The 12,596-nt window shown below is 41.2% G+C and overlaps 1 protein-coding gene across 5 annotated transcripts in view; it reads left to right on the forward strand.

Annotated features, from left to right (window-relative positions):
• Positions 1-12,596, forward strand: part of bcar3 (BCAR3 adaptor protein, NSP family member) — a 107,745-nt gene that overhangs the window by 89,176 nt on the left and 5,973 nt on the right. For all 5 annotated transcript variants that reach the window (XR_009795629.1, XM_061824281.1, XM_061824282.1 and 2 more), the window contains 9 exons: positions 5,218-5,343; positions 5,782-5,898; positions 6,562-6,797; positions 6,927-7,027; positions 7,418-7,552; positions 9,200-9,409; positions 10,491-11,038; positions 11,568-11,683; positions 12,310-12,481. Coding sequence is in view for 4 of the 5 variants with exons in the window: in XM_061824281.1 (XP_061680265.1) it covers positions 5,218-5,343; positions 5,782-5,898; positions 6,562-6,797; positions 6,927-7,027; positions 7,418-7,552; positions 9,200-9,409; positions 10,491-11,038; positions 11,568-11,683; positions 12,310-12,481 (1,761 nt within the window). In the remaining variant the exon portion in view is untranslated. The remainder of the gene's footprint in view (positions 1-5,217; positions 5,344-5,781; positions 5,899-6,561; positions 6,798-6,926; positions 7,028-7,417; positions 7,553-9,199; positions 9,410-10,490; positions 11,039-11,567; positions 11,684-12,309; positions 12,482-12,596) is intronic.

A 12,596-nucleotide genomic window follows, 5' to 3' on the forward strand; every position in this document is an offset into this window, starting at 1 on the left:
GTATTTTCAGATACTATAAATCTGCACCCACCGTATGCTGGATTTTGCTCACCTTTACCCTTGGGTGACTCAGCTGAGATGACCTTTTACAGTGTGTAGGGTGTATCCACGTGTTTCTTTCTGCTATTTTGTCATTCAGCTCTTGCTCAGTCTATGCCAGTATTCGGGTAAAACTGCATGTACAGTAGATGTTAATTCATAAACAGACATAGGATGAATAGACAAATGGCAGTAATAAATTTATTAAAGCACAGTAACTTGTTACATTTTTTTTTTTTTTTTTTTGGATGGTGTAGTGCAGGGATGTCAAACTCATTTCTCTTGTGGGCCACGTTGTAGTTCGGGTTTCCCTCAGAGGGACATTTTTAGTGAAGGCAGCGTGGGATCGATTCCCGCTCAGTGATGGTGTTGACATCTGCACTGTGACTGGCTGGGGACCAGTTTGGGGTGTAGTCTGCCGCTGCCCGAAGTTAGCTGGAATTGGCTCCAGCTCTCTCTCTGAATAAATGCAGAAGGGTTGCGTCAAGAATTTTAGAATTTTTTTTTTTTTTGTATCTGTGCTGACATAATTCCCATTTTGTAATGTAGCACCTTTATTTTTCCACATTTTTAGTTCTGCTGGTGAGCTTGTTGTTGCATTTTGTTTAAGACATCATCTGAAAGTATGTCTTCATTTGTTGGATTGTCAGCTAATCCCATTAAGGTTTTAGCAGGTAGTTCTTTTCTATTTTATCTGTAAATCCATTTCCTAATGATACTTTCTCTGTATTTGATATGTGTACTGCACATTTACATATGGCTATTTCTTTTGTTAATTGAACTGATATGAGCAAATTTTGTAGTAGCTCTGTATGTGTCACTGTGTTCCCTGTAGTTGTCGCTATTCCTCTATTTTTCCAGTATTGTCTGTGTAGATTGTGATACCACCGTGAATACCGCAGCATCTGGTCTCAGATTGTTTAAGACTGTACAATAAGATATTGTCTATACAGTTAAGTCGTCACAATACAAATCTGGTTCTTTTGCTGTCCAATCAGGAACATTTTGTGCTACCAATACAAATTGCCCCAAACTCTTCCACTCCTGTTAAGTTTGTTTGTGCAATAAGGTGTGTGGTGGTGTTGTGTAATGCATTAATTTGTCAGTCAGTCTTGTTCCTGTCACCACGACTGATATACCATCTGAGTACAGATAATCATGATTTTGTCCGGTGTGGGCTGTTGTACGTTTACAGTATCTTATACTACAAAGTCACATGCAATGAGTCACTTCCTACGTCATTTTGTGGTTGTTCAATCATGTCTCGAGCTGTTAACAGCAAAAAAATCTCCTGTTCTTGTGGGACGTTTGTTTGGAATATCTAAGGTGTAATAATAGAGTGCTGGATTCCTATTTTGTAAGATATTTGACTGTCCTCCCAGTAATTCCTTTTTTCTTTTTACTTCTATATTTCCTGTCAGAGAGGGAATTAACCCCAGTTCTAGTTTCAGAAAGCCATCTCTTCCCAACAAATGTATGGGGCAAATTAAAAAGTTGTATTTTGGGAGCATTAGTTTGTGTGTGTGTGTTTCTCTAATTATATCCTGCAGGTTAACTATATATATTTTTTGTGTGTATGTTGAGCTGGCCAGCAAAGTCATATTGTGTTATCCACAAATTTAGATGTTTTGTTTTAGTAGGACATTTGCTTTCTACAAACTTCTTGTCCTTACACATTAATTTTTTTCCAGATATTTGTTTCAACTATTTTGATATTTATCAACTATTTTGCTATTTGTTTTTCCTCTGTTGGAGTCAGTGGTTCACTCGGGGTGACTATACTGACTTCCACCTGAACAGGGTGACAATTACGTTCTGTTTGAGGTAATTCTCAAGCTTCTACCACAAGTGGCGGAGAATTCTTACCTCTGCATCCTCAAACAGTTGTCACTCACTTTCCTGTTCAAATGAGGTAGCGAACCTCCACTCACACTTTGACACATGCACACATTTCACGGAGCTCACTTACAGGACACACCTTGCCCTGTTCTCAGTTTTATAAACTAATTAGTCTTCTCGATAGGGACTAGTATTCTCGAGGTTTGGTTCTGCCGCAGTCACTCAGACACGCATTCACTCATTCCTCATGAGTGTGGGAGCTTACTACTCACCAGAGATGCCTTTACTTCCTTCGGCTTCTCGTCAACCCTCAGCCTCCAGACGCAAAGTCGAGGCCCAGTCCCGGAAAGGGTCTCAAGTGCCGTGGCCACGGTCTTTTCCTGGACGTCGACTCAGCCCCTGGAAATCTCAGGTATCTTGAGATCTGGCTCGAAGGACCAAGTAAATATCAGGTTCATCAATCAGACATTCATTAAACAGGACAAAAAAGGAGGTTTGCTAAGGAAGCAAAGACACCAGTTCAAGTCTCGCGAGGAGAGAGGAGTGGAACTGTCTCATACAATTCACCACTGCACTCTCTGATTATCCTCTCCTCAGCACTTCTATTTATTTAGTTTTTTTTTTAGACGCCCCTTATTAACATGGATGTTACAAAAAGGAGACGGCAAGCAAAACTGTTGGAAACAAGGTGTACATGTTTGTTCACGTGCGTGTGCATGTGTGGAAGAATACATTTCATTTCTTTAACAGGTAGCAGCTCTAACAGTTCTGATGATTAGACGTTTTTGTTCTTGCTATCTCCTGCTAGGAGGTTGCCACGTTATCTAGAGCAGAGCAAAGCATTCCTTTATTGGAAGCTGATGTATGATAATTATGATCACAATTATTCCTGCAGTTAATTTATCCGATTGGTCTAAGGACTGTGGTGACGTAATTGGAAACCTATCCATTGCCCCGAGGTTTGATTGTGAGTGCGGCTGTTTGCGGGAACTGTAGAGTCGGCAGATAGGTGAATTGGTCGGTAATGTTCCGTCAAACGGATGAGATGCCTGTTTACAACTTCCTGTGGAAATATAGCTTCTCTGAAAGTTATTATGCTATCGCTAGATGATCATGAAATGAGCTTTACTCCTCAAAAGTTATTTGATGATGAAAACAGCATGCTACTAAGAAATGTAGTAAAAACACAACAACAGCAACACTGGACAGTGAATTGCATCTGAGTCATTTTGGCCCAAAGTCCTAATCGGTTCTGGCCTCTCTCAGATGCTCTTTATCAGGTGTGCTGTCTCGAGTTGTAAATGATGGAGAGGTACAATCAACTGCCAGGCAGATCATTTAAATCAGACATAATGTGGCTTTTATGTGGTTGCTGGCTTTCTGGTATATTAAAGGAAAAAAACATTTCTGTTCAATAACTGAGCAATGTGACAATACTCAGTATGGACGACCCAGGTCACGCTGGAGAGTCTGCGTCTCTCGGCTGGCCTGGGAACGCCTCGGGGTCGGGATCCCCCCCCGGAAGAACTTGATGAAGTGCCCGGGGAAAGGGAAGTCAGTGCATCCCTGTTAAAGCTACTGTCCCTGCACCCGACCTCGAATAAGCGCTAGAAGATGAATGAATGAACCGAGTAATCTGTGATTACATTTTTTATAAACAATTCCTATTCTATAATTTTAAACTTTATTTTGCACTCATGCTGCTCGCAAATGCGCAATAGTGGAAACCTCCTGGCCTACTTTACCTAAAGTGCAAAACTCTCTTTTCAAATCTGTTAGAGTGAATGAGCGAACACAAATTTAGTGCCTGCTCTTTGGGCTCTTCGTAAATCAGAAGCTTTGAGGGTACAGATAGATTAGAGGCTTTGGTTCCTATATTAAATCAACAGATCTTTGTTGTACATGTCTGTATATATACAGGACAGGTTCTTACATTAACACTACATTTCACTTGTTATTATCTGCTTCTTTTGGGTTAAACCAAACAACTATTAGAGATATTATGTAACAGCTGTTTCATTAAAGTCTCGAGCTCCAGTGAGGATTAATGTAATTTGAATCATATGGTTCTTTTTAAAAGCTGTCTCTGTTACACTGAGTTTGGCTGTTAAAATCTAAAGGGTTTTGTCCACCATGTTATGCAGTGTTTTTTTTTCATTGATTATTATTATTGATGAAATAAGCAATAATAACTGCCGCATACTGTAGCAGTTATTCTTGAGGTCAGGGAGCTGGTCATAATGATAAAACAAAATAAAAATATAATTGCTCTTAGTGTAATGGTTTGCCAAGGTACATACATTGGTTTTGTGTTCACACTTCATTTCAACCTCAGTACAGTAAGGGGAGAAAATTAAAAACAAAATGTTAACTGTAAGTTTAAAGAGGAACATCAACAGCTTAAAGCTGTTCATTTTGGAATGACAACAAAAATTGTTTTCTTAGGAAATGATGTAGACAAGTGAAAAGGTAATAGTTTAAACAGCATGAATTGTTGTACGGTAAAAAAAATGGTAATAAAGAATTGGATTTTGCTCCCTCCCTCTATCTATCTATCTATCTATCTATCTATCTATCTATCTATCTATCATCTATCTATCTATCGATCTATCTATCTATCTATCTATCTATCTATCTATCTATCTATCTATCTATCTATCTATCTATCTATCATCTATCTATCTATCTATCTCTCTATCTATCTATCTATCTATCTATCATCTATCTATCTATCTATCTATCTATCTATCTATCTATCTATCTATCTATCTATCTATCATCTATCTGCACTTAGCTAAGTGCAATATTTGCAGGAGTAATGGTTTTTCCATGTTCTATGTGGGACTATTATTTCAAATAGGTAAATTGCTTGGTTTTGCTTGTACATAATTTTTAAAATAATGTCAATATTCATGAACAATACTTTTAAATGGTGGTGGTATACATATGCAGTGCTCAAAATTATGTGGTTTTCCAAAGGGAAGAGTTAGGAGCCTTCACTTTAAGACGCTCTGAGTAAAACAAATGATCAAACAACAATAAGACCTTTGTTTTTTTTAACTTTTGTGTAATTGACAGGTTTGGTGTGTTTGTGCTTGTTGCGGACAAACTTCTTCTTCAAAGTAATATTATTTTGCAAGGATCTTATATCTCGAGTTAGTGTCAAGCTTCATACGAGGTCATGCTGTACCGCGACCAAATCATGTGCTGTGGTGCGATCAACTGAAAATGTTGCTTGCACTACTACCGCTGCTGTTGCTAGTACAAAGTTTAGTGTCGAGCACTTCTTGTCATGTACAATGTATAACCTAGGATGTGCGTACGTCTGTATCGTCCTAGGTTGGCGAAAACTTGGTCCAGCGAGATGGAGATTTCCTGATTCGTGATTCGTTGTCCAGTCCTGGAAGTTACGTTCTGACATGTCAATGGCGAAATACAGCCCAGCATTTTAAAATTACCAAAAAGGTAAGATAAATCATTTTTAGTTATTAATGAAAATATGCGAACAATGATGGAACATTAGTACAGCATTTCATTTTATTTTCTGTTTTTGTCATTTTCACATCTTATTGCCTATTCACACGTTGAAACAACTCAGGCATGAGCCTGTTTTTATTTTATTGTTTGTTTTTTATATTGGATAAAACTGCATGCACCTGGAGTACTTTCTTTGGATTACATTTATTTTGTTGTTTTTACATTTCACTTTTGTTTTAATTCATTTCATTTTTGGACCTGATCAATCACTAAACCTCCAAAAAAGTGGTCAGAGATGAGATTTTCCATCATGAGTAAGCATTCACCCCGACAAAAAATATCTTTGTTGTTTTTACAGTAATAATGCTCTCAATAATGTAGCATAAAGTAAAATATTACAAACTTCCTTTACTATGCATCCCCTAGGTTGTGATGTTGAACGAAGCCTATTCAAGGATTGAGTTTCGCTTGGAGCGAGAAAGTTTTGACAGCATTCCTGCTCTAATACGATATTACGTTGGCAACCGAAAACCTGTCTCTCAGGTGAGACACAAACATTACCTAAACCTGTTGGATTAATAAGTGTCAGATTTAGAAATGGGAGAGGGGGGGGGGGACGGGAATGATGTAATGAATATCTGTGATTGGCTGGTGACCAGTCTGGGTTGTAACTCTCACCTGAACTAATTCGGGATAGGCCCCAGATCACCCATGATGCGAATTAGCATAAGGGAAACAGAAAATGGGTGGAAGGTTGGATGGATGAATAAAATATATTTAATTAATGTCCCATAGGCAGCACTTTGGATTACTTGGAAAGCGTTGGCCTCGCAATTCTGAGGTCCCGGGTTCAATCCCGGGCCTGCCTGTGTGTAGTTTGCACGTTCTCCCTGCGCCTGTGTGGGTTTTCTCCGGACACTCCGGTTTCCTCCCACATCGCAAAAACATGCAACATTAATTGGACACTTTAAATTGCCACTAGGTGTGAATGTGAGTGCGGCTGTTTGCCTCGATGTGCCCTGTGATTGGCTGGCAACCAATTCAGGGTGTACCCTTCCTCTTGCCCTTTGACAGCTTCCAGCACTCCCGCAACACTCGTAGGGATATGCGGCTAAGAAAATGGATGGATGGATAATCTCCCATACTCATTCTTTTTTTAATGATTGTTAAGCATCTGTAAATTGATTGACTTTGTTTATGTTCCAGGTGGTAGGTGCCATTATATTCCATCCCATCAACCGCGCACTGCCATTGCGCTCCTTGGAACATAAGTACGGACTGTCTGGTAACCATCGAAAGTCAGAATTGGTCGAACAGGAACGGCGGCATCAGAAACGGCTCAGCCTCAACATTGCCAACGGACAAATTCAAGAGAACACGCACAGCGTACACGATGGTGCCCACTACCACAATAATGGAATGAGTAGAGGTAGCCAGCCAAGGTTAGTCGAGAGTAGATGACGTGTGTCAACATCTCAGTGACCCATTGACTCTTTAGTCTCTATTTGCAAGTTATAAAATAGCCAGTCTGGCTGTGTGCTCGTAATTATTTTACATTATCATTTTCTCAGGTTGAAGGATCGTTGCGGCAGTCAACCAGCGAGTCTAAATCAGCTTCCAGAGAAGCGGCGCCCACTTAAAGCACACCAATCAGAGAGCTTTCTACCACTTGGTGAGAAAAAAATTGACATTTTGTCATCTTGCACTTGAAACTGTGTGGTGCAAAAAGCCAGAAAGAGTCAGCATTGAATCAGGAATTCAGGATATTTATGTTCCAGAGCTTAGCGTATCTCCCTCACAGCTCAGAATTCTTCACACTGCGCTTGTGTGGGTTTCTGTGGGTACTCCATCTTCTTGCATCATTCCAATAACATACATAGGGAATTATTATTATTATTAAGTCTAATGCAGGAGTGAGCAGATTTTGGGGCACAAGAGTTACAAGTGATTTTTAAAACAGATAGATTGGCTTGGACTTCTGTAGATCATATAAAAATGAACACATGTAAAAATGGTCTTTTACATGTGTTACGCTTATCTTAAACTTATCTTTGACTTCCAGGAACCAAACCTCAGAACCACCTGCCCTCAGACCCCCTTCCCCTCAGCCCAAATGCCAAGTCTCCTGTGTTTCGGACAGGCAGTGAGCCATTGCTGAGCCCGTCAGTCCAACGGAGGTTGGCTACGCCCCAAACAGGTCAGAGAGTGAGATGGCCGCTGAAGACTTTTTCATATCAACAAAGTCATTTATTCACTGCAAAGTAATGAGTGTCTGCTTAATTTTTTTCCCGACACTGCTTGCGTTTGAATAGGAAATTAAATTGGCGTGTTTGCTCATATGCTTGAGCGACTGAGACGCACTGAAGAATGAAGAAGAAATCAAATAAAATACTGTATATATGTCAAATATAGGCAGCACAGTGGGGCAACTGGTTAGAGCCTCTTTCTCACAATTCTGAGGACCCGAGTTCAAATCACGACCCTGACTGCAATGAATGGAGACTCAAAATTGTCCTTTGATGCAATTGTGAGTGTGAATAGTTCTTTTATGTTATTCTATTTGTCCTACGATTGGCTGGCAACCAGTTTGTCCTTCGACTCTTGTGAGGATAAGTGGCTCAGATAATGGATGGATTTATCAAATATAGATACAGAAAAAATTTCATTATTTGCAGTGAAGAAAATGAGTATTTGAACACCCTGCTATATTGCAAGTTCTCCCACTTAAAAATCATGGAGAGGTCTGAAATGTTCATCGTAGGTGCATATCCACTCTTGAGAGAGATCATCCAAAAAATTAGTCATCCTATCCCATGTGCAGAAAAACACCCCCATGGTTCACAGTAGGGATGGTGTTCTTAGGATGGAACTCATCATTCGTCTTCCTCCAAACATGATTAGTGGAATTATGACCAAAAAGTTCAATTTTGGTCTCATCTGACCACAAAACTTTCTCCCATGACTCCTCTGTATCATCCAAATGGGCGTTGGCAAACTTAAGTTGGGCCTTGACATGTGCTGGTCAAAGCAGGGGAACCTTCCGTGCCTTGCATGATTTCAAATCATGACATCTTAGTGTATTTCCAACAGTCACCTTGGAAACGGTGGTCCCAGCTCTTTTCAGGTCATTGACCAAGTCCCGTCGTGTAGTCCTGGGCTGATTCCTCACCTTTCTAAGGGTCATTGAGACCCCACGAGGTGATATCTTGCATGGGGCTCCACTCCCATTGGGATTGACCGTCATGTTTAGCGTCTTCCATTTTCTAATGATTGCTCCAACAGTGGACCTTTTTCACCAAACTGCTTGCCAATTTCAATGTAGCCTTTACCAGCCGTGTGGAGTTGTACAATTTTGCCTCTGGTGTCTTTGGACAGCTCTTTGGTCTTGGCCATGTTACAAGTTTGAGTCTTACTGATTGTATAGGGTGGACAGGACAGCTAACGACACCACACCGGTGCATCTGATTAAGGATTATACATGGAGTGGAGGTGGACTTTTAACGGCGGACTAACAAGTCTTTGAGGATTAGAATTCTACCTGATGGACAGGTGTTGAAATACTTATTTGCAGCTTTATCACACAAATAAATCATTAAAAAATCATGCATTGTGATTTATGGATTTTTCTTTTTAGATTATCTCTCTCACGGTGGACATGCACCCATGATGAACATTTCAGACCCCTCCATGATTTCTAAGTGGGAGAACTTGCAATATAGCAGGGTGTTCAAATACTTATTTGCTTCACTGTTGCAATAGGTTTTCTTCCCTTTAATATTGCTGAAAATGCTCAAAGTGTATAGACATAATAATCAACTGTTCAAAATCTTGGGATTTCTTGCAGGCCAACCAATCCGTGGCTCTGACAGCCAGCTGTGTCCTAAGCCTCCACCCAAACCCAGCAAAGTTCCACTGACACGCTTGCCTCACTTCCAGTGCCTTCAGCTCCCAGGTCCCTCTTCGGGCTCCACAGAGCCCACCAGCCCCAGCCTGTCGTTACCCATTCTGGACTCCACATGTGAGGAAGCTCTTGTTTGTCCATGGAGGATGGGAGGTAAATCCCATGTTTATTTATTTTTATTTTTTAATGTCAAGTTACACGGAGTGATGCTTTGATTACACTACAGTAAATCTGTCAACTTGAGATAAGTACAGCTCAAGTATTGTATGTGTTGTGCAACAATAGCTGAAACTGATGGACTGAAAAGACTGGCTTCAAACAACAATTAATCATTAATCTCTGTTCTGACCTTGTAGCTTTTCAAAAATGTCAAAATGAAAATACATCTAGGAAAAGTGTCACGATACAATTTGAACTGGATCCAGAATAAAGCGGAGGCTGAGAGGTTTATGGCAAAAGATTTATTGAAGAGGATATGGAGATGGCTCCTTGAGAAATACTGGCGGGTTGTCGAGACAAGGAACGTGCGGCAGGCTGCAGTGTGAGCAGCTAGATGGATGGATGGCTTGATGGCATGGTGGAAGAGGTCAACACGAGAAAGACGGAAGGAGCACTGAGGACAAGGAAAAACACAGAGGACAGAAGGATACCGAGGACGAGGGTATCTTACGTGTTGGTTAGAGCCGGTATACCACAAGAGAATGTTAAAACCCACGAGTTTCCCGGATCTGACAGGCTTTAATGCAGGCGATGATGAGGGCTGATTGATGACAGGGGTGCAGCTGAGGTGGTGCTGATTTGGGAAGAAAGAGAGGGAGGGAGAGAGGGCGAGAGAGAGTGAGTCAGAGGGCGGGAGGTATGCAAAGCACCACCCAAGCTTCAACAACAGAACTGCGTGGCACAGCTCAGGACAAAAAAGCCTTCCACACAGTGGCACAATAATCACAAATCGCATCAAAGATAACATACAGTACAATAGAAGGAAACATAAAATAATGGAAATGAGGAAAATGGGGAAATTATATACTGTATGTGGACTAGCAAATAATTAATAATAATAAAATTTTGAAAAATAAAAACACCTCTGTTCAATGGGGCACTGGTAGTGTAGTGGTTCACATAGATGACAAAAAAAAACTCATGCCACTGCTGTGCCCCATTCAGTGGGGCATGTGGTTACTTTTGATGAGTCCAGGTGATATGTAAGGTAATAGATGTCATTGTCCTATCACAGGTCCGCTGATAAAGTCTTTTCAAGCAGACCTGCGAAGCTCTTCCAGCAGTGCACTTCCACACATTCAGTATCCCGAATCTGAAGCGATACCAGGACGAACTAAATGCCAGGCACCCACTTCTGCAGACCTGGAACAGAATGACCCAAACCTTCCAAACTTTATTCCGGACAACGCCCATGAACTTGAGAAGCTGTCATGCAGCTATGTTGAGAGATTGAGGCAAGAAGGTGAGGACCTCGATGAGGTGGGAGGCCAGAGAGGACTGGACAGAAGTTCCTACCATCATGCCATTGAGGCGTTAGAAAACAGCAGCGAGGAACAAGAGGAGGACACGGGGAGGGAGGAGCAGGAGGACGAAAAGAGGAATGTGTTCCTGAGGCCCGTGGTGGAGACGGAGTCCACATTCCGACCAACGGAGTTCAACTCGCGACTTCTGCCCGCTGAAAATAAACCGCTGGAGATGTTGGTTTTGAAGAGAGCCAAGGAGCTGCTGCTGAGCCACAACCACCACAGCATAGCTCGACACCTGCTAATGGCTGACTGCCAGGTACACACACACACGCACGCACACAAACACACATGGTTTTAGTGCCTTTACCTCAACTCTTAGACGTCACTATAACGTCATTCTAAGCTTGATCTTCAAACCACATCTCACAAATGGACCTTTGAATGCCAACCAAAATGCCTTCACTCTTTCCACGTGGTTTCATGAGGTTGGTTTAGTGTCGCAGATGCAACGTGCTGTTTTTGCTAAACCACAACAAACTCTGTTGGCTCTCAAGGGTGATTCCAGGACATTTACACATCATGACCTGCTGATACAAAAGCAAGGACAACAACCTTCAGATGAGATGACTATTTTATTGCCTGGTTTATTGGTAATAAAGATGTGAGGTACAGAAAACAGATTGGCCAGTGTTATAATAAAAGTAGCAGTTTAGTTTCCTCGAATAATCTTCCAAGAGCCCACAAAGTTATCGCTACTTAATAAGAAATACACAACGAAATAGACAACAAATGAAGGCAAATTACTTGCTGCTGGTACGTCATAAAGCAGAAATATTGCTTTGCAGGTGGCAAGGATACTCGGAGTGTCGCCTGAGCAAAGAGGTCAGATGGGCGTTGCTTCTGGCCTGGAACTGATCACCTTGCCACATGGTCAACAGCTGAGGCTGGACCTGATGGAACGGTATGTATATCCAGACTAAATAGATCCCCCCCATCCCACCCCACCCCAAACATGTTTTCATTAAAATGCCCATTGAATCAAGAATTACTCAGCCTGGTTGATTCATTGCACACTTGTTGGGTTTCACCACCCCAGAGTTCACAAAGATCAGCTACATCCCCTCATCCAAATTCCCCTAATTATTCTTATTGTCTTTATCCACCCATCTATCTATTTTCTACATCGCTTATCCTCACTTCGGTTACAGCCATGCTGGAGCCTCTGCGAGCTATCTTTTGTTATCAAATTTAGTACCTAATTTGAATTGAAAGGCAGGTCTAAACTTAAGTCTGATAGGGCCCGAAACACAAATGAGGATTTTTCAAAATTTAGATTATTCATCAGTAACTGACCCACACATGAAGATTTAAAAAATCAGGCAATTAACAGTGTTGTTCATATTGTGTGTGTGCTGTGCACCAATAAACTCAACAACACACACAAAAGATTCTAATCTGCAATGCATCTCAAAATCTCACCTGATCGAACACAAGAAACATCAAAGTTCATCAATGTTCTTACAGTTCTAACAGTTTTGTGACAAAATCGCAGTTTAAATCCATCTGTCCCTTTTCTCCTCCTTTTAGACACCACACTATGGCGATAGGCGTCGCTGTCGATATTCTGGGGTGCACGGGCAGTGTGGAAGAGCGGGCGTGCACTTTGAATCGGATTGTCCTGGTCGCATTGGAGTTGAAGGACACTGTCGGTGACCTGTTTGCATTCACCGCCCTGATGAAAGCTCTGGAACTGCCCCAGGTAACGCACAGATGCAAAAATATACCTCATCTTGTTTACTGCACTGATCTAAGTAGAACCAGAATATGTGATGCCCAATGAAGTTCCTGGTTCAGTTACAATTGGTATTATTTTT

Source organism: Syngnathoides biaculeatus, chromosome 7 (genome assembly GCF_019802595.1).
Source record: "Syngnathoides biaculeatus isolate LvHL_M chromosome 7, ASM1980259v1, whole genome shotgun sequence".
NCBI lineage: Eukaryota > Metazoa > Chordata > Actinopteri > Syngnathiformes > Syngnathidae > Syngnathoides > Syngnathoides biaculeatus.